This window comes from Ylistrum balloti, unplaced genomic scaffold (genome assembly GCF_031769215.1).
Source record: "Ylistrum balloti isolate Yb309-2 unplaced genomic scaffold, AGI_CSIRO_Ybal_v1 Utg370660, whole genome shotgun sequence".
Classification (NCBI taxonomy): Eukaryota; Metazoa; Mollusca; class Bivalvia; order Pectinida; family Pectinidae; genus Ylistrum; species Ylistrum balloti.
Window position 1 is genome coordinate 12,325 of NW_026782400.1, and position 23,739 is coordinate 36,063.

The window sequence follows — 23,739 nt, forward strand, 5'->3', positions numbered from 1 at the left end:
TATGTTTAGCTACCTATATATATATGGTTAGCTACCTTTATATATATGGTTAGCTACCTATATATATGTATGGTAAGCTACCTATATGTATATGGTAAGCTACCTATATGTGTTTAGTTAGCTACCTATATACATATGGTTAGTTACCTATATATATATATGGTTAGTTACCTATATGTATATGGTTAGTTACCTATATATATATGGTTATGGCTAGCTACCTATATGTATATGGTTAGCTACCTATATATATATATGGTTAGCTACCTATATATATATGGTTAGTTACCTATATGTATATGGTTAGCTACCTATATATTTATATGGTTAGTTACCTATATGTATATGGTTAGCTACCTATATGTATATGGTTAGCTACCTATATATATATGGTTAGTTACCTACATGTATATAGTTAGATGTATATGGTTATCTTCGTAGATGTATGTATATAGGGATACCTACCTATATGAAGAGTGTAAGTATGGTCCTCAATATACACACAGGCTGTAAGGTCACGGCCGTTTCTGTCTATGATGACATTTTCCTTCCTCATCTCTTTCCATTTGGTGTACACCACAAGAGTTACAGTGTTATCATTCTGGTACCAGTCAAACCTATTAACAGGACAATAACTGGTACATTTCTAAGGCGTCAATCTTAAAACCTTTTAATTGATAACAGTTACATCATTGGCTAAATCTACAAACATCAGATATGTGCTGCAGGATCACTCAAGCAGCAGGGGATGTGCTCCCTGTGGAATTGAAAGCTATGCTCTGTTTGAATGTAACTTAATCTGAGGGACTGGGGGCTGGGTACTGGTGGAAGGGAAGTTACTTATGGCTGGGCTCTAGGGCAGAATAACTTACCGTGGTGGGCTGGGCTCTGGTGGAGAGGGAGGTGCCATGGGTGGCAAGGGCTGTGCTGGACCTGAAAGAAAAATACATGTCTATTACCTACACTCTAATTTAAACTGGAGATAATGAGTATCTATGTACAGAATAAAAATCTATATAAACATGCTTTCATATGTGAAGTTTACTTAATCCAGAATATACTCACTATGTCAAAGAAAACTTACCATTAGGAGGTTTGAGTCTAAGAAGGGATGACAAGCTTCCTGTCAAGAAAACACAATAATATTAAGATGGTGAAAGTCAGATCATTACAGCAGTGACAGATCCTTACAGCAGTGACAGTCTAATCATTACAACCAACAGTGACAGTCAGATCATTACAGCAGTGACAGATCATTACAGCAGTGACAGATCATTACAGCAGTGACAGTCAGATCATTACAACCAACAGTGACAGTCAGATCATTACAGCAGTGACAGTCAGATCATTACAGCAGTGACAGATCATTACAGCAGTGACAGTCAGATCATTACAGCAGTGACAGTGAGATCATTACAGCAGTGACAGATCATTACAGCAGTGACAGTCAGATCATTACAACCAACAGTGACAGTCAGATCATTACAGCAGTGACAGTCAGATCATTACAGCAGTGAAAGTCAGATCATTACAGCAGTGACAGTCAGATCATTACAGCAGTGACAGTCAGATCATTACAACCAACAGTGACAGTCAGATCATTACAACCAACAGTGACAGTCAGATCATTACAGCAGTGACAGTCAGATCATTACAGCAGTGACAATCAGATCATTACAGCAGTGACAGTCAGATTATTACAACCAACAGTGACAGTCAGATCATTACAGCAGTGACAGTGAGATCATTACAGCAGTGAAAGTCAGATCATTACAGCAGTGACAGTCAGATCATTACAGCAGTGACAGTCAGATCATTACAGCAGTGAAAGTCAGATCATTACAACCAACAGTGACAGTCAGATCATTACAGCAGTGACAGTCAGATCATTACAGCAGTGACAGTCAGATCATTACAACCAACAGTGACAGTCAGATCATTACAGCAGTGACAGATAATACTTACCCCTTTTTTGGACGGGAGTTGATTTCAATTTTCCAACATAACATTTTTCAAGCATGGACTCATAATTAACCCACTTGTGAACCTGAGGAAAATAAAGGCAGAATATGGTGATATAGTCATCACAGAAAATAAAAGTAACCAAAGGATTAGACACATTGTAACACAAGACTGTATGTAGTGTGTAGCCTAATACAAAGAACAATAACCTAAGGATCAGACACATTGTAACACAAGACTTTACTGTGGGCACTGACTGTAGGCCCCTGTTGCAGTATAAGCTGGGGACTGACTGTAGGCTCCTGTTGCAGTATAAGCTGGGGACTGACTGTAGGCCCCCCTTGCAGTGTCAGTGGGGGACTGACAGTAGGCCCCTGTGGTCATATCAGTAGGGGACTTACTAAAGGCCACTGTTGCAGTATAAGCTGGGGACTGACTGTAGGCCCCCCTTGCAGTGTAAGTGGGGGACTGACAGTAGGCCCCTGTGGTCGTATCAGTAGGGGACTGACTGTAGGCCCCTGCTACAGTATCAGTTGGGGACTGACTGTAGGCCCCCCTTGCAGTGTCAGTGGGGGACTGACAGTAGGCCCCTGTGGTCGTATCAGTAGGGGACTGAGTATAGGCCCCTGCTGCAGTATCAGTTGGGGACTGACTGTAGGCTCCTGTTGCATTATAAGCTGGGGACTGACTGTAGGCCCCTGTTGCAGTATAAGCTGGGGACTGACTGTAGGCTCCTGTTGCAGTATAAGCTGGGGACTGACTGTAGGCTCCTGTTGCAGTATAAGCTGGGGACTGACTGAAGGCCCCTGTTGCAGTATAAGCTGGGGACTGACCCCTGTTGCAGTATAAGCTGGGGACTGACTGTAGGCTCCTGTTGCAGTATAAGCTGGGGACTGACTGAAGGCCCCTGTTGCAGTATAAGCTGGTGACTGACTGTAGGCCCCCCTTGCAGTGTCAGTGGGGGACTGACAGTAGGCCCCTTTGGAAGTATCAGTTGGGGACTGACTGTAGGCTCCTGTTGCAGTATAAGCTGGGGACTGACTGTAGGCTCCTGTTGCAGTATCAGTGGGGGACTGACTGTGGGCCCCTGTGGAAGTATCAGTGGGGGACTGACTCTAGGCCCCTGTGGAAGTATCAGTAGGAGACTGACTGTAGTCCCCAGGGGTAGTATCAGTTAGGGACTGACTGTAAGCCCCTGTTGCAGTATCAGTTGGGGACTGACTGTAGTCTCCTGTGGTAGTATCAGTTTGGGCTGCAGTCCCAAGTGTTAGTAATAGTTGGGGACTGTTTTCTTGCCCTGTCAGTTAGTAATGAATATGGAACACAGTATAAAACTAAGAGTATACGCAAATAATTCTCTTTACAGTCTGTATTGTACTGTTTGCCAGGCAGAACCCGGTAGATTTTGACAGTTGAGGAGTTGTATCAGTGTAAAACACACCAGCCATTAATCAATCTGTCTATTGATGGTATCAGAGCTGACCATCTCTTAAGTAGCTTATGTGTCAGACTTGTAGTGTTCCAAAGTGGGATCAGCACATTTTCTGAGGAATCATGAATAACAATGTACTGTTTTAGATGAAAATGTGAATCTGTCAATTTTTTCCTGTACTCTCTGTCCTCATTCCTTATTCATATTGCTTTCAGTCGTTGCTCATCTCATCAAACAGCTGTGTGCTGTCTCTCCCCATTCCTTATTCCCACTTCCTCCAGTTGTGACTCATCTCATCGAACAACTGTGTACTGTCTGTCCCCATCCCTTATTCCCTCCAGTTGTAACTTACCTCATCAAACAGCAGCGTGCTGTCTGTCCCCATCCCTTATTCCCTCCAGTTGTAACTTACCTCATCAAACAGCAGCATACTGTCTGCCCCCATCCCTTATTCCCTCCAGTTGTAACTTACCTCATCAAACAGCTGTGTACTCTCTGTCCCCATCCCTTATTCCCTCCAGTTGTAACTTACCTCATCAAACAGCAGCATACTGTCTGTCCCCATCCCTTATTCCCTCCAGTTGTAACTTACCTAATCAAACAGCTGTGTGCTGTCTGTCCCCATCCCTTATTCCCTCCAGTTGTAACTTACCTCATCAAACAGCAGCGTACTGTCTGTCCCCATCCCTTATTCCCTCCAGTTGTAACTTACCTCATCAAACAGCTGTGTACTGTCTGCCCCCATCCCTTATTCCCTCCAGTTGTAACTTACCTCATCAAACAGCAGCGTACTGTCTGTCCCCATCCCTTATTCCCTCCAGTTGTAACTTACCTCATCAAACAGCAGCATACTGTCTGCCCCCATCCCTTATTCCCTCCAGTTGTAACTTACCTCATCAAACAGCTGTGTACCATCTATCCCTGCCCCCTTCATCAGTTCTTCCTCTCCTCCTGGATGGTATTCCAAGTATGGTGATATGTTATACACTTTTCCTGGAATAGCAATCACCTTAGTGTGAATTATTCTTCCTGAAATACTCCAGATATTCTCAAAATACATCACATCATATGATCACTGGTTAATATACAAATGAGCCCATTTCTATCAATATTTACAGACAAATTCCATCATATTCTATTGCCGCACTTGGTGGAATCCTCATTTATTTCTATTAATTCACCACTGAAATGAGTCTTGGTACCACCTACCACGCAGAGCTATCCATGCATCATCAGTGGTGGCATGTTTGGCAAGCTCTTCAGGCGTTACCTCCAACACCTTGCGGCCTACCCCTGTCAGGTCTTTGCCACTGTTGCCAAGACGAATCCAGTCCATCAGAGATCGGCCAGGTTTGAGGGCCACCTTATTTCGTGCCTTTGTTGGAGATCCCCCGATACGTTGCTGGGAGTTTAGAGATGGAAACTGACTACTGACACCCAATGTCTGTTTTCCTGCCATTTTGAAGTCACTTGAGTTATTGCTACTACCACAAGGAGATTTGTTGTTTTGATCCAAATTTGAGGAACTGAAAAATAACAAAACAGAGAACAAATTGATAACTCTTTGTCATGTAAGGATTAGGAGCAATCTACCAAAAGGAAATAAACAACTTTCTCTCATAATTAGAGGTCAAAAGTACAGTAAAAGTTGTTCAGAAATACATCATCAATTTTTACTGACCTGCAAAAAACAAAAAAAATGTAGCAATAACTGTCCTCAAAGCAATGTATTCAATTAAAGTCTACACAGGTGGTTTACAAACACATTTGATATTAGAGTGAACTTCTTGTACACCAGATATCAGGAATTGTTTCTTCTTAAACAAGAGGTAGGTATCATCCTGAAAACTTGTACATAAACTACTACATACACATGGACATCCATTCTAGGGAGATTTTCTCTACATTTTACAAAACTATAAATTAGGGGAAATGGGGATTATTTCCTTGCAGATATTACAAAAGGGGAATATATTTTCTCTGTGGACTATTCTAATGGAATCTACTTCACAAAGCCAGGAACTTCTTTGTGGTAGTAACGTAAGGTAACACTAATTAACAGAGTAGATAGCAAAAATTTAAAGGAAAACAACATTAAACAAACAACAGGTGCAAACAATTAACAGTCAAGCAATAGGTGGGCTTAATTTCCACTTAAACTATGGGCAAGAAACAAACTTTGGGAAAAAGGCTCATTAGAAAGTTGAAATCCAGAGGAAACCTTTGAAGAAATTCATATGTTATAATTATGTGAAATAGATTTTTTTGTAAAAAAAAAACATTACTGTCAGTCATATATAAAGTTACACCATTAGTCACTTTAACGATGAAGTACACATAAAGAGATAAAACCATTGTTCACTGAAAAAATGTTTCTATTTTTTGTCATGCTCACCAAATTTTTTTCATCATGTGTTCTCTAAATTTATTCATCTAAGTCATGCTGTTATTCTGCATTTCAATGTACACCATACTGTACAGGTGTTTGGTTTTGCGTTGTTCCAGTTTAGGCTATTTCATGGTGATTAGAATTTGTTTATGTCTACACATTGGTATCTCTGTAAAGATTTTGTTCCCTGGGTATTTAATTTCCTGCTATCTTTGATGACCAGTAATATAGCAAAATTAAATCACCCACAAATATTACCAGCTATACAGTATACATCATGTGTAACCGGTGATTGTCATGCACATAAGCAATATTTAAGATGTGGCACCATGTTTCAGGCAAGTCCATATATATAACAGGTCATAATAAACAACCCAGTCATTGATAATCTTGTGCATAGTCATGAGAAAGTGAGGAAGGATGAAGAAATACACAAGGGACAGAGAAAGCCCAATACAGGCCAACATCCTGCCAAATCACCACAACAGCTGACATTTGAATGAATAACAGCCCTATGTACACCAATCCATCACAGACGATTCCTTAGGGAAAGTCAGGCTTGCTTACTCTTATTCTGGTCACATTCTCTATCAATATATTCATGAGATTTTTGAGCTTGGGTTGGTCTGAACGTACTAAAGACAAGCTGTCATGTCTATCAAGGTCACCAGAACTGATTTGGAGGCGAGGTTGGCGAGATAAAGACTTGACACACAACTATCACACAGCTATTGACTCAGCCCCAACCTATCACAAAGATATTGACTTGCAAAATAAAATTGCTTTATTCCCAAAGCAATATCAGAAGCTCACAGAACCCAGTCAAACGCAAACAATCTTACTACAATGCAAATAAGTGTGGAAAGTCGGGGTTGACTGCTATCAAATTGAATCCTCCTCACTCACTCAATCTTCTGACCATATATATCATTGTATGCAATTGAATACATAATCAACACAATTCTCATCATGCTATCTATTTGAGACTGCTAGCATACATACTGTCCTGTATATCAGTACAGTGTTCAGTAACCTCCTGTTAATGTCATATGTATGTGAATGTCATATGTCAACTGATGGGTTATGTCTTTTTATATCATATTACTGTTAATGTCATATCTATGTTTATGTCATAGTCTAGTGTTCAGTTAACTCCTGTTAATGTCATATCTATGTTTATGTCATAGTCTAGTGTTCAGTTAACTCCTGTTAATGTCATATCTATGTGAATGTCATAAGTCAACTGATGGGTCATATCTATGTGAATGTCATAAGTCAACTGATGGGTTATGTCTTTTTATATCATATGACAGTTAATGTCATATCTATGTTTATGTCATAGTCTAGTGTTCAGTTAACTCCTGTTAATGTCATATGTATGTGAATCTCATATGTCAACTGATGGGTTAGTCTTTTTATAACATATGACCGTTAATGTCATATCTATGTTTATGTCATAGTCTAGTGTTCAGTAAACTCCTGTTTATGTCATATGACTGTTAATGTCATAGTCTAGTGCTCAGTAAACTCCTGTTAATGTCATATGTATGAGAATATCATACATCAGTGTATGTCATATGTCAGTTGATGCCTTATGTCTGTTTATGTCATATGACTGTTTATGTCATAGTTGTTAATTTGTTGATGTCATTTGCATGTTAACATCATATGTCCATTAACATCAAATGTATGTTAATGTCATTTGAATGTTAATGTCATTTGTGTTTATGTCACTTGTATGTTTATATCATATGTATGTTAATGTCATTTGAATGTTAATGTCATATGTGTTTATGTCACTTGTATGTTAATACCATCTGTCTATTCATATTATTTGTATGTAAATATCATCTGTCTGTTCATGTCATTAGTATATTGATATCATATGTCTGTTAAAATCATCTGTCTATTAGTATTATTTGTATGTTAATGTCATTTGTATGTGAATATTTTATGTCTTTTTATATCATATGTCTATTTATTTCATTTTTGGTTAATATCATGCTTTCTTGAAACATTGTTTTTTCCACTAGATATGGTCTATGTAATGCAAATAATGCACATGTGCTGTTAACATTTCTTTTTGATCCAATCTCTTTCTAATAAGACTTCATTTTGACTGTAATCCCTCTACTGTATTTTATCTAATTTTGAATTCAATGGTGCTGTTTCCTTGTCTGTCTTTTGTACAATCTTTGAGAATGCATACGGTAGACATTACTAGTGGACTGTAAGTCCCCAAAGTTTTGAAACAATAGGTAATCTGAGAAATAGATCATCTCAGACAATATATAGGTCATCTCAGACAATAGGTCATCTGAGACAATATATAGGTCACCTCAGACAATAGGTCATCAAAAACAAAAGATCATCTGAGACAATATATAGGTCACCTCAGACAATAGGTCATCAAAAACAAAAGATCATCTGAGACAATATATAGGTCACCTCAGACAATAGGTCATCAAAAACAAAAGATCATCTGAGACAATATATAGGTCACCTCAGACAATAGGTCATCAGAAACAAAAGATAATCTGAGACAATATATAGGTAATCTGAGACAATAGGTAATCTGAAAAAAAAAAGATCATATGAGAAAATATATAGGTCACCTCAGACAATAGGTCATTTGAGACAATGTAAAGTTTACCTCAGACAGTAGGTCATTTGAGACAATGTAAAGTTCACCTCAGACTTTAGGTCATCCGAGACAAAAGATCATCTGCGACAAAATATAGGTCACCTCAGACAATAGGTCATCTGAGACAATATATAGGTCATCTGAGACAATATATAGGTCATCTGAGACAATAGGCCATCCAAGACAAAAGATCATCTGAGACAATATATAGGTCATCTGAGACAATATATAGGTCATCTGAGACAATAGGCCATCCAAGACAAAAGATCATCTGAGACAATATATAGGTCATCTGAGACAATATATAGGTCACCTCAGACAATAGGTCATCAAAAACAAAAGATCATCTGAGACAATATATAGGTCACCTCAGACAATAGGTCATCAGAAACAAAAGATAATCTGAGACAATATATAGGTATAATCTGAGACAATAGGTAATCTGAAAAAAAAAAGATCATATGAGAAAATATATAGGTCACCTCAGACAATAGGTCATTTGAGACAATGTAAAGTTTACCTCAGACAGTAGGTCATTTGAGACAATGTAAAGTTCACCTCAGACTTTAGGTCATCCGAGACAAAAGATCATCTGCGACAAAATATAGGTCACCTCAGACAATAGGTCATCTGAGACAATATATAGGTCATCTGAGACAATAGGCCATCCAAGACAAAAGATCATCTGAGACAATAGCTAGGTCACATGAGACAATATAATGGTCACTTGATCATGAGAACAGAGCCATTTTTTTCAGTTTGCAAAGATCTGTGTAGCACCTGGACATGTTATGGAAATGTCATAGCATAATTGATTTATCATTCCATTTCATGATGGATGTATACAGAATGACAAGTTTTCACTTATATGAATTGCACAGGATATTTGGTATAAACTGTCACAAGGTTTACAATGAGTTTCATGAGTTATAACGTGATTTGAATATGTGGAACTGCCATATTGATGCAGAGAATTGCATACAAATTATATTTATTCATATTGAGTTTTATGTATAAACTTTCATGATTTATAGAAGGGTTTTGAGTACAACCTGTCATGATATATAACAAGTTTTGAGTATAAACTTGTCTTGAGTTTGGAGTATTGATTGTAATGATTTATACAGGGTTTTGAGTATAAAACAAGAGGCCCAATGGGCTTGCAGTGCTCACCTGGTATATATATTTATATATATATCAGCCAAATATCATGCTTCTAGGCCTATTAGTTCATGAGTAGAAGTTGTTTAAATGGTTTTACAAATTTGACCCCTGTGACCTTGATCATAAGTCAAGGTTATTTCTTTTCGTAAACTTCGTCAGGCTTCACCCTAGGAACATACCAGCCAAATATTATGTCTCTAAGTCTGTGAGATCATGAGAAGAAGTTGTTTAAAGGTTTTAACAAATTTTACCCTGTGACCTTGAAAACAGGTCAAAGTCATTACTTTTTCGGAAACTTTGTCGGATTCATCCTAGGAACATACTAGCCAAAGATCAAAACATTTGGTTCATTGGTTATTGAGAAAAAGTTATTTAAAGGAAAAAGTTGATGGCGGACGACGGACAACAGATGCTGTGCCACAGCATAAGCTCACTTGACCCTTTGGTGAGCTAAAAACTGTCATGATTTATACAGGGTTTTGAGTATAACCTGTTACGGTTTACAGTTTTATGCAGAAACTGTCGTGATTTATACAGGGTTTTGAGTATAACCTGTTACGGTTTACAGTTTTATGTATAAAATGTCGTGATTTATATTAATATTTCAGTACAAACTGTCATGATTTATATGGAGTTTTCAGTTTAATCTGTCATGACTTCTATAAAGTTTTGAGAATAACCTGTCATGATTTATACATGTTTTGGAGTATAATCTGTCATGATTTCTACAGAGTTTTGAAGACAACATGTCATGATTTAAATTAACTTTTATGTAGAAACTTTCTTGATTTGTTCAGACAAAAGCTTAAATTGGTCATTAATCTAGCATACTCCTACACAAGACAAAACCATACGATTGAAGGGACTAAATGGTTAGATTTTGTTATTTTTCCCATGCATTTGATTTTTGGCATGCTTTGCGATACTTAAAATTAGACTCTTCACAATTTCTGAGAGAAATTGCTTATGATTATCAGCTTCAAATTAACGCCAGTCGGAGATAGCTGAGTTGACTGTATGACCTTTCGGAGCCTCGTTTTACCCGCCGTTTTGATATGATTTCTTACTCTGTATAATTATGTAATTTGCCAAAACTTAATTTGCCAGGCGATTTTCAATTCTTCCTTTGTAAAATGACCTCTTGTTTCAAGCTATACAATGTGACAGAGCGGAATGAACATATTTGAATTAATCTGAATCTAAAATTACATGCACAATAGACATTGTTTACACGCTTCGAACGATAATTATATTTTATTTTTCACAGATATTTAAAGGTTATAATGCTTTTTATGAGTTATGATAGGAATATTTAACCATTTAGTACTTTTAACATTTCGATGCTTATGCAATTCACATGAAATGATAATATGATTATCAGCACAAAGTTTAAGCAATTGCCATGGGGATTTTCACACTTTGCCTTTATATGAATCTTTGAACGATCTTGGAAGCCTCCTTGGTTTCATTGTTGTGTTGTGAGTACCAACTTTCATGATTTATACAGGGTTGTGAGTATCAACTTTCATGATTTATACAGGGTTTTGAGTATTTACTTTCATGATTTATACAGGGTTTTGAGTATCAACTTTCATGATTTATACAGGGTTGTGAGTACCAACTTTCATGATTTATACAGGGTTTTGAGTATTTACTTTCATGATTAATACAGGGTTTTGAGTATCAACTTTCATGATTTATACAGGGTTTTGAGTATTTACTTTCATGATTAATACAGGGTTTTGAGTATCAACTTTCATGATTTATACAGGGTTTTGAGTATTTACATTTATAATAGATGCCGGGTTTTGAGTATTATTTTTCATGATTTATACAGGATTGTGAGAATTGTCTTTCATGATGTAAGTATGTATACATATTCACTATTCCAAATTATTCTGTTACTAAGTGTATGTTGTATGGTATTCTGTATAAAATATGTACATATTATGATGTTTCTGTGTATCTTTATATTTCAAAAGATAATAGAAAGCACATATATATATCTATAGACACTCTGAGCTTTAACTACTACAACACTGAATTACTATAAGGACCACACCATGCAGGAGCTACAGAATATTCTATACTACAGATTACAACAGCTAGGCCTACCTGGTACAGCCCATGGCAAACAATGCGAGCTGGTCAGCTGTCAGCAGCAAAATAAAATAGATTAGGAATATATGACAAACTAATATACTAGGTTTATACAAATTAAAATATGTATACATATATACTATATGTTGACATAAATCTACATATCAGTATATTTTACATATGGGCAGTTTATATGTTTATATATAGACATATATAATGTACATCATATATGTTGTATAAAGACAAACAGATTTTGACATAATTCTACCTATGTGCACACAAAATGTAGAGGGAGGTTAAGTTCATGTAAAACATTGATCTCACCATAAACCTGAAGGTAACCGGAGGAAGCTGGCTAAATTTGCTAAATCAATTTATATAAGACACATAGGCAACCCAAATAAAACAAGGTATGTAATGTAGTCTAGGTATATATAGGTCTACCTGCATATAACATGTAAATATATTGCCTGGTATACCATGTTGTCTTAAATGATCAGCATATCATTATAAATTATGTATACGGTCTATTTTTGTTTATTTACAAGCCATGAATGGATGATCATAGGACCTGGAAATTATCCCCTGGGACTTCCAGTCACTACTGAGGGAGAGTAGCTTAAACTGGTCACCAAGGGAATTATTCCATAGGTCTTCAACCCTACTGAGGGACAAACAGTTTTAATTGTGCCCAAAAAAGCCATGAAATAAATGTTTTATTACAAAGTATACTATTTAAGTAGTTCTATGATTAAGAAAAAAATGAAAGCCAAAACTCTCATAAAATTTTGAACAATTTTTCCTCCAAATTTCTATAAACAGTAAGTCAAACTAGTGCATTAACACTGAGCTATCAATAGATATTAGCAGTGACCTTGACCTTAGAAGCTTTAAATAAGAATCCTTTCAACATCCCAATAAAATAGTAATGGCATTAACGACAGCACTAGAGGTAATCTCACAACTTACCATTTCAGAAATTAAGTAACCAGAGTGCTTGAAATTTTCATAAATAGCAATGATGACCTTTTTTCATGAAAACTTGAAAATGAAGTTGTTAAAATGTTACCATGTATAAACTTGCCTGAAGTTTGATCACAGTAAATTAAGAAAGGAAGTTCTGTGAATGATGAAGACATTTCTATAAATAGTAATTTAAGTTTAACCTTGAAACCTGAACATCAGACTTGTTACATATATTATTATACTTACAACCTTTTGTAATATCAAAAGTTAACCACAGTCAAACTGAGGAAACAAAGGCTGTATTGAATACAGCAGATATTTTCAGTACAAACCAAAAATAACCCAATATTGGAGGCTCATTATACTTGATGAAAGCATATGCCTCAATATCCTTGACTTTTTCATAATCAGCATGAAATTTTGCAGAAACTAGTTAATAGCACCAATAAATCAACACCATAGTATAATGTGTGCCAAGTATTAAGTAGGATGTCAAACAATGCCTTAAGTTGTTGTGATAGGTGTGCGCAAAGGCAATCACACGGAGTCAGACTGAAGAGGCAGACATAATTATAGAAAATCCCCAAAACCAACACCATACAGCACATCATCTGTAGTAACAGCTGGAATCTTTTATCAAGAATTCAATTTGTTTATTACAATAACAAAGGTGATTCTGTTAATGGACAATACATTCAAACCTTACTATAGAGTCCACTTAAATGAACAGAAAAATGTGACCTCTATACATAGGTGGTCTTTATGTTGAGGTTCAATTACTATGAACTGCTTTACATAGGGAAAACAAAATATGGCCTTTATAGACAGGTACTTTTGTATAAAGGTGGCCTTTAAAACAGGTTTGACTGTACTTTGCTCTAAATAAGACAACTGTCAAATTATGCATACTCCTCTCTCAAGAAAAACAAAGCCCAGACCATTAACAATGCTTGTGTCTACAACAGACAGTAGTACAAATTACTGTCCATGTTAACACAATGTTAGTGTAGTTGACACATACAAAGGATGTATCATTAGGTGTGGGGAAAACCGTTAACAATGACATCATAGACACTGTACCAAATGAAATATAATTAAGGCTGTAATTTATTACCAAGTTGTAGCATGACTGATAAGGTTAATTAGATCCTGAAATCTATTTTCCAAGGAGAAATAGAGACTTCAGTCATAGAAGGTAACTAAATTATGTATCTGATTTATAACACAGGATTAACGCAAAGTGTTGCTTACAGTTTGAGCTCCTCAAGTCTGAACATATTACCAAATTAACATATGTTTCTTCCATTACCATTCATTACATCTTATCTGTCAATGAAACCTCTCACAGAATGTAAGAATGGAATAGCTGAAGTGATATGTCTACCTTCTGTATTACCCCCAGACCAGGATTTACAGATGTTAAGCACTGTGATCGATGGTAGAAGTTACATAAAACTTTAACAAGTCAGTGTAACCCGAACACCTCTGCCAGCAACGGATGAGAATTATGGACATTTCATAAAGAGCTGCCATCATGATTTTTCAGACTGTGTCAGATGTTGGCTGACAAAGGATGATGACCAAAGTTAATAAAAATACAAATCAAAAATCCCCATCTAACAATGAACAAATCTGAACATCTTCTAAACATTATAAATATATCAGTACATACATTCAACACCTTCCATACAATGGAAACCTCCATACATTCAACACCTTCCATACAATGGAAACCTCCATACATTCAACACCTTCCATACAATGGAAACCTCCATACATTCAACACCTTCCATACAATGGAAACCTCCATACATTTAATACCTTTTAAACATTAAATATCCTCCACAGAATATCCTCCATACACTGAATACCCTCCATACATTTACAATCCTCCATATTTTGATTATCCTCCGTGTATCAAAAATCTTCAATTGAAAAATTGAAAATCATATATATTGAATAACTACACACAATGGAATCCCACACATTAAACACTGTCTACACTATGGCTGTATCCCCATCCTGTGCTAGGACAGAAAAAATGGTGATCCTTAAGAAAGAACCAGTGACAATGCCTCAGAGTACTGACTTCAATAAAACTGATATGTCTACAATTGAAGATGATAATGGAAAAATGCTATATCCGGAGCTTTTAGTCCCTTTTAATATTGTTTCTCGGTAGGCATGGCATTTCATCAACATATAATATACATCCTTATAGCTCTAATTTAACATATCTAGTGATAGACTCTTCTAGCCAACCTGCTAAATGAAGAGACAATGGGAGATGAATATTGACAATTTGAAAATTGACTTTTTAATGTACTTCGGTGAATTGGTATGTAAAGGGTTTTTGTTTCCCTCTCTAACTAAATACACTAATGTAAAGTACAGATAATATACTATTAATCAGCGCTACTGGTCATTGTTCTGCCATGTTTTACCCCAGGTGTTTGTGTACAGATTGTGATAACAAGTCTCAGCACCTTTGGTTACTCCACAGCTCATTCTGCATCTAAATCTGTTAATAACAGGCTGGGAGGCTACAGGGATCATTGTGACTAGGAGATCACTGTATTAAGTGTGAAGCCCTATACAGAATTTAATAACATATCATAAACTCAATACAGCTTGAACCACAGTCATAGTGACAAACTTTATCAAATGTTAGAACAGGATATTTGATTGGTTAGTAACAGATTCTCCACCTCCATGTCTATTTCTATCACTAGGCATTGTCTCACTGACAAATTCCCTTCCTGGGGTGGAACCATCTGTACTGGTACCCTGATATTGAATTCTTTTAGAAAAAGAAATTCAAAATTCAGATGGTTAATGGTAAATAGTATCTGTGAGCTAGTGTTGTTCCCCATGCATCAGTGTTGGCATTCCATCTCAAAACTTAACAGCTTCTGTGATAAGTTTTCAAAAGTCTTTTAGATCTGAAAGACAAAGTTTTCCACTATTGGTCCTATAATTTTTGTAAAAGTATTTCCATAATCTATAAAGTTTAATGACAGGTTAAACTGATTGACCCTTACCAAATCAAACTTGACCTGCGTATCATGATCATACAACTACATATAAAATTTCTATATCTGTACCCAATCAACAGTTAATGAGTGGAAACCAAATTAAGACAAACTGCGAGAGAGATAGACAATGATCACACTATAACTCACAACCATGAAATGACAAGGGCTGAACACTGATCACTTACGTAATATCTGTAGTAAAGATGAAAGGTTAACGAACTGATGCGGCGACCTCCAATTAGTATGGAACTCCAGAGTCGGTTCATTGATTAGAAAGTCATTACAGATAAAGACTTTAACTAATATCAATTATGATTAGAATTTGAATTTTCGTAACATTGATCCGCATACATTGTAGTGTTATTTTGGGATGTACATACCAAACACAGTGCCAACGTAACTGCACATCAATATCATTTCAAAATAGGCTTCATTTCAAACTCATGGCTACACATTACGTTTAGTAATAAGGATGATAAATTTTGTCTAAAAGCTGATGTACCTACAATACCTTAGCCAACATTACATTACGTCTGGGGTCCTTACTGTGACTATTCATTCTGTAGAACATTTACTGTCTAGAACTCCTCAATCCCAGATTTGGAGAAACTGGGAATATCTGTTTGATAGTTTGGCACAAGCTGCTTATTACAATGTAACTTTCATTTTTATTTCTATTATGAGGTTATGAAACCCACTCAGGTCTATTTTCCTCAAGCACACAAAGACTTTTAAGAAAGAATCTTTCATATGTAATGTTTCTCTAACCCCAGGAAATTAGGCTTCAATAGATATCTCCAGAACATTGAATGTCCTAACACTCGGTATCATATGATGGCTAAATAGGTAACAAATATACATCTTTACACTGAGAAAGTCTTTAATTACATCACCACGCCAAACAAGATCCATCCCTTGTCTGTTTTAAATTGGTTACATATGAGATAAACAGACTGATGTGTTTGAGAACTCATATTGAGAAGAACAATCAAAGTTATGTTAATTTGAAAAAAGGCAATTTCTCTCATTCCATCACATTTCTGATAAATATTTTCTTAATATAACAGGGGATTCATCCATAGATTCTTTGTTGGCTGTTATTAGGTTAAGATCCCTTCCCTGGCACTGGAGAGTTCGTACCAATCTAAACAATTTACAATGGTAGACTCTGATTTCTATAACATTGGGAAAAAGCATGACCACTAATCAAGGATTGAGTGGCCAAACAATCAATGTTTACAGGACACAATATTTCTACGGTCAGAATAACACCATAGAGACAGTGTGTGATCAAGATTTAGTCCTTACTTCTCCTTAAAAATTTTTTTTTCCTGACTGACAATTTCTGTGAAATCTATACATGACCCAATTTGTAAAACACTGAGACAGTGTAGAAACATCCTGTTAACAGAAATATAGTTTACACAGGATAGCAGGAACAGAGATAGTGTAGTTTACTATTTATAGCAATGCTTATAAAGGCTTAAGGTCAGATGGTTGAACGTGTAAGACTTCCTAAAATGATTTCAAGAAAGATGGAGAAATCTTGCCGTCAAGTGGTTGTTGATATATAATTACAAATAAATTGATATAAAAGGCAAAGAAGCACTACACTATATATCTTTTATCATTGAGTTTTTGAAAATGTTAGTAACATTAAATTTCATTTTACTTGCATAAAGAACTGAAAGTAGTAATAATGACACAATGATTAGAACACTTGTTGTAGTAATATTGACACACCGAATACAACCATATCATTGTCAATACTTACATACAGTGCAGAAACCTGCTGTAGTAATATTGACACACCGAATACAACCATATCATTGTCAATACTTACATACAGTACAGAAACCTGCTGTAGTAATATTGACACACCGAATACAACCATATCATTGTCAATACTTACATACAGTACAGAAACCTGCTGTAGTAATATTGACACACCGAATACAACCATATCATTGTCAATACTTACATACAGTACAGAAACCTGCTGTAGTAATATTGACACACCGAATACAACCATATCATTGTCAATACTTACATACAGTACAGAAACCTGCTGTAGTAATATTGACACACCGAATACAACCATATCATTGTCAATACTTACACACAGTACAAAACCCTGTTGTAGTAATACTCAAACACAGTAAAGAACCTTGTTGTAATAACACTTACACACAGTACAGAACCCTGTTTTAGTAACATTAACACACAGAACAGAACCCTGTTGTAGTAACACTTACACACAGTACATAACCTGTTTGTAGTAATACTTACACACAGTACAGAACCCTGTAGTAATACTTACACATAGAACAGAACCCTGCTGTAGTAACACTTACACACAGTACAAAAACCTGTTTTAGTAACATTTACACACAGAACAGAACCCTGCTTTAGTAACCCTTACACAGAGTACATAACCTGTTTGTAGTAATACTTACACACAGTACAGAACCCTGTTTTAGTAACATTTACACACAGAACAGAACCCTGCTGTAGTAACACTTACACACAGTACAGAACCCTGTTGTAGTAATACTTATACATAGTACAGAACCATGTTTTAGTAACATTTATACACAGAACAGAACCCTGCTGTAATAACACTTACACACAGTACATAACCTGTTTTAGTAACATTTACACACAGTACAAAACCTGTTTTAGTAACACTTACAGACAGTACAGAACCTGTTTGTAATAACACTTACAGACAGTACAGAACCTGTTTGTAATAACACTTACACACAGTACAGAACCTGTTTGTAATAACACTTACACACAGTACATAACCTGTTTGTAATAACACTTACACACAGTACATAACCTGTTTGCAGTAATACTTACACACAGTACATAACCTTGTTGTAGTATTACTTACACATGGTACAGAACCCTGTTTTAGTAACATTTACACGCAGAACAGAACCCTGCTGTAGTAACACTTACACACAGTACATAACCTGTTTGTAGTAACACTTACACACAGCACAGAACCCTGTTGTAGTAATACTTACACACATTAATGAACCCTGTTGTAGTAATACTTACACACATTAATGAACCCTGTTGTAGTAATACTTACACACAGTACAGATCCCTGTTGTTGTAATACTTACACACAGTACAGAACCCTGCTGTTACAATAATTACCTACAGTACAGACACTTGCTGTAGTTGTAGTAGTAAGACTTACACAAAGTAAAGAATCCTACTGCAGTGACACTGACACACAGTAAAGAATCCTACTGCAGTAACATTGACACACAGTTAAGAATCCTACTGCAGTAACATTGACACACAGTAAAGAATCCTACTGCAGTAACACTGACACACAGTAAAGAATCCTACTGCAGTAACATTGACACACAGTAAAGAATCCTTCTGCAGTAACATTGACACACAGTAAAGAATCCTACTGCAGTAACACTGACACACAGTAAAGAATCCTACTGCAGTAACATTGACACACAGTAAAGAATCCTACTGCAGTAACACTGACACACAGTAACGAACCCTTCTGTAGTAACATTGACAGACAGTAATAAACCATGCTGTAGTAATATTGACACACAGTAAAGAACCCTGCTGCAGTAATACTCACACACAGTAAAGAACCCTGCTGCAGTAATACTCACACAAAGCACAGAACCCTACTGTTGTAAAACTATTACACAGTATCAAATCCCTACTCTTCTAACATTGAAGATGAACAGAGCCATGGTGCATTAAAGGCAGGGAACATCATTTATACATGAGAAAAAGTCTACTGAAAGTGACTTTATCAATAACCAGGGAGTAGCTATTGAGCTATACATTACCTGGTTTCTGACACCTCTAATTACTGTGCACTACCGCCACTTCATCCCCTACATTACAGTACTGGTTTATTAGTTCTCATCAAATTGAAGAAGCAAATTTTGAAGTCCTTTAATTTAATCGAAGATCTGACAAGCTGGATATGTACTACAAACTTTGATGAATCACACTGTTATCATTTAACCATCATATAGCAGACAGTAGTGAAAACAACACATAGAAAGGTGTGAAAACTAGCCCAGGGTAGAGCCACGTCTGCATTTGGGCTGTTATATCACCCAGAAATAACTTTGTCGGTCTTCTGCTCTATATTTAATGCACATTTTCTTTCAAGAACAGTGAACACACTTGATTTCATTATTGGTTATTATATAAAGACATTTGCATGATAGCGACACATTATAAGAACTTACGATTTATTTGGAGTGTTACAGACAAGCTGCACACTTCAAATTAAATATACTTGTATCTTGTAGGTAATTACAAAGCATATCATACTATGATCGCGGTAATGACTTTATTGCAGGATGTTCATTATTAGAGGATGCTTTTATATCTATGTATAAACCTACATAAACATCATCTATAGTGCCATACACACATCCGTCTACAGTACAGTATAATACGTACCCAAAGATGCCTTGTCAGTGTGAAAAACACCCGGCTTTAAACCTGCCAGGTAATTCTATATGTTTAATAAGTGACCACACATCCATGATGCCCACAGGACACATTAAGAGGTGGCACCATAAGCACCATCCACACAGCAATCAGCACTTAAACACATGACAAAATCCACACCACCACTGGTCACCACAGTCACATATGTCATGTCCACATGTCAGTCTAATGTCAACAGCTGGTTCACAAAAAATATGGGTGCCAGCAGGAAACATTAAGGAGGATAAAGTATCACATTAGGTTCCTGTAGTTACTATGGTCACTAGAGCAACACTGCTTGCCTGACATACATACATTACAATGAATGTGTACCTCCAAACTAAGTGCAGAGTTGTAACAGAAAACATTGTATTGATCCAGGGGAAGGAAGCCTGTAGTCAGCCAGCACACACATGCATTGTAGGAGCACCTAGAGCCTCACACCAGAGTCGACAAACCACTTGTTACACAGCTTACAAGCTCATGGGCATCTCTCTGTTCCCCTGCAATGTAGACCTCTCTACAAAGACCTTTTAAAAAAACTTTCTGCACAGTCCTCTCCATGCAAACCTCTCTAAACAAACCTCTTTACACACAATTTTCTACATTGACAACCTGCTACACAGACCTTTTCACAGACATTTCCCTATACAAACTCTATACTCAGATACCTCTTCACAGACCAATCTGGGCAGACCTTTCTACAAAAACTCATCTACACAGACCTCTCTATACATAGTCTTTACATACACAGTTTTCCATTGACTTCTCTACCAACCTCTCTACACTGACCACACTATACACAACCTCTCTTCACATACCTCTCTACACTGACCTCTCTATACAGACCAATCTTCATAGGTCCTTTACATAGAATTCTCTAGACTGGACTCCTGTATACCTCTATCTGTCCAATGACCTCTCTTCACAGCCATTTCTACATCAAACTTTTTACTCTGACCTCTCTACACATATCTCCACAGAGACCACTCGACACAGCCTCTCTACAAAGACCTCTTTGCACATACTTCTCTATAGATGCCACTCTACACATACCTCTATACAGAGACCTCTATTGACAGACCATTCTACACTGACCCTGTACAAAAACTTCTTTTCACATACCTTTCTGAAGAGACCTCTCTACACTGACCTCTATTGTCAGACCACTCTACACTGACCTCATTAAAACCACTTCATGCAGACCACTCTGCACAGATCTCTCTACGAAGACCTCTTTACATATACCTCTATGCAGAGACCTCTATTAACAGTCCATTCTACATTGACCCTGTACAAAAACTTCTTTACATATACCTCTATGCAGAGACCTCTACAATGACCTCTATTGACAGACCATTCTACATTGACCCTGTACAAAAACTTCTTTACACATACCTCTCTGAAGAGACCTCTCTACACTGACCTCTCTTGTCAGACCACTCTACACTGACCTCATTAAAACTACTTCATGCAGACCACTCTGCACAGAACTCTCTACACTGACCTATCTACATAGACCTCTCTATAAAGACCTCTTTACAAATACCTATCTATAGATACCTCTCTACACAGATTTCTCTAGTTGCACCTCTATACACAAATCTCTATTGACAGACCACACTTCACAGACCTCTTTCCAGATCACTCCACAGTGCCCTTTCAACCAACCACTCTACACAGACCTCTCTACACTGACCTACCTACAAAGAACTCTCTACAAAGACCTCTTTACACATACCTCTTTATTGATACCTCTACACAGACCATTTGACAGACCTCTCTACATAGAACTCTCTACACTGACTTCTCTACTCAGATCTCTCTATAAAGACCTCTTTACAATACCTCTTTATTGATACCTCTCTACACAGACCATTTGACAGACCTCTCCACATATAACTCTCTACACTGACTTCTCTACTCAGATCTCTCTATAAAGACCTCTTTACAATACCTCTTTATTGATACCTCTCTACACAGACCATCTGACAGACCTCTCTACATATAACTCTCTACACTGACTTCTCTACTCAGATCTCTCTATAAAGACCTCTTTACACATACCTCTTTATTGATACCTCTCTACACTGACCTTTTGACAGACCTCTCTACATAGAACTCTCTATTCTGACCTCTCTACACATACCTATCACCACAGATTCGATTGATCTCTATCATCTAATTGTGTAAAATGGTGTATCTGTCAAATTCTGTAGAACAAATTCATTATCTGTAGATTACTGGGCTATACTGGGGGTGGACCTGTGTAGATTACTGGGATCTATACTGGCACTGGTGATCTGTCATTATCTGTAGATTACTGGGATCTATACTGGGGGTGGTGATCTGTCATTATCTGTAGATTACTGGGATCTATACTGGGGGTGGTGATCTGTCATTATCTGTAGATTACTGGGATCTATACTGGGGGTGGTGATCTGTCATTCTGTGTAGATTACTGGGATCTATACTGGGGGTGGTGATCTGTCATTATCTGTAGATTACTGGGATCTATACTGGGGTGATGATCTGTCATTCTGTGTAGATTAGATATATATGGGATCTATACTGGGGGTGGTGATCTGTCATTATCTGTAGATTACTGGGATCTATACTGGGGAATCTGTAGATTACTGGGATCTATACTGGGGGTGGTGATCTGTCATTATCTGTAGATTACTGGGATCTATACTGGGGGTGGTGATCTGTCATTATCTGTAGATTACTGGGATCTATACTGGGGGTGGTGATCTGTCATTATCTGTAGATTACTGGGATCTATACTGGGGGTGGTGATCTGTCATTATCTATAGATTACTGGGATCTATACTGGGGGTGGTGATCTGTCATTATCTGTAGATTACTGGGATCTATACTGGGGGTGGTGATCTGTCATTATCTGTAGATTACTGGGATCTATACTGGGGGTGGTGATCTGTCATTATCTGTAGATTACTGGGATCTATACTGGGGGTGGGATCTGATATCTGTAGATTCATCTATCTGGGGGTGGTGATCTGTCATTATCTGTAGATTACTGGGATCTATACTGGGGGTGGTGATCTGTCATTATCTGTAGATTACTGGGATCTATACTGGGGGTGGTGATCTGTCATTATCTGTAGATTACTGGGATCTATACTGGGGGTGGTGATCTGTCATTATCTGTAGATTACTGGGATCTATACTGGGGGTGGTGATCTGTCATTATCTGTAGATTACTGGGATCTATACTGGGGGTGGTGATCTGTCATTATCTGTAGATTAGATTACTGGGGGTGGTGATCTATACTGGGATCTGTCATTATCTGTAGATTACTGGGATCTATACTGGGGGTGGTGATCTGTCATTATCTGTAGATTACTGGGATCTATACTGGGGGTGGTGATCTGTCATTATCTGTAGATTAGATTACTGGGGGTGGTGATCTGTAGATTATATCTATACTGGGGGTGGTGATCTGTCATTATCTGTAGATTACTGGGATCTATACTGGGGGTGGTGATCTGTCATTATCTGTAGATTACTGGGATCTATACTGGGGGTGGT

At 37.0% G+C, this 23,739-nt stretch overlaps 1 protein-coding gene across 1 annotated transcript; it reads right to left on the minus strand.

Annotated features, from left to right (window-relative positions):
* Positions 1-465: 465 nt before the first annotated feature.
* Positions 466-11,739, minus strand: LOC132557325 (cytochrome b5 reductase 4-like; the record flags this gene model as incomplete). Its single annotated transcript, XM_060221810.1, has 7 exons — positions 11,707-11,739; positions 4,604-4,920; positions 4,287-4,387; positions 1,966-2,047; positions 1,085-1,123; positions 873-933; positions 466-617 (listed from the first exon to the last, which is right to left on the minus strand). Coding segments are annotated over exons 1-7 (766 nt in total), but the record flags the coding sequence as incomplete, so codon positions are not given.
* Between the last annotated feature and the right edge of the window lie 12,000 nt (positions 11,740-23,739).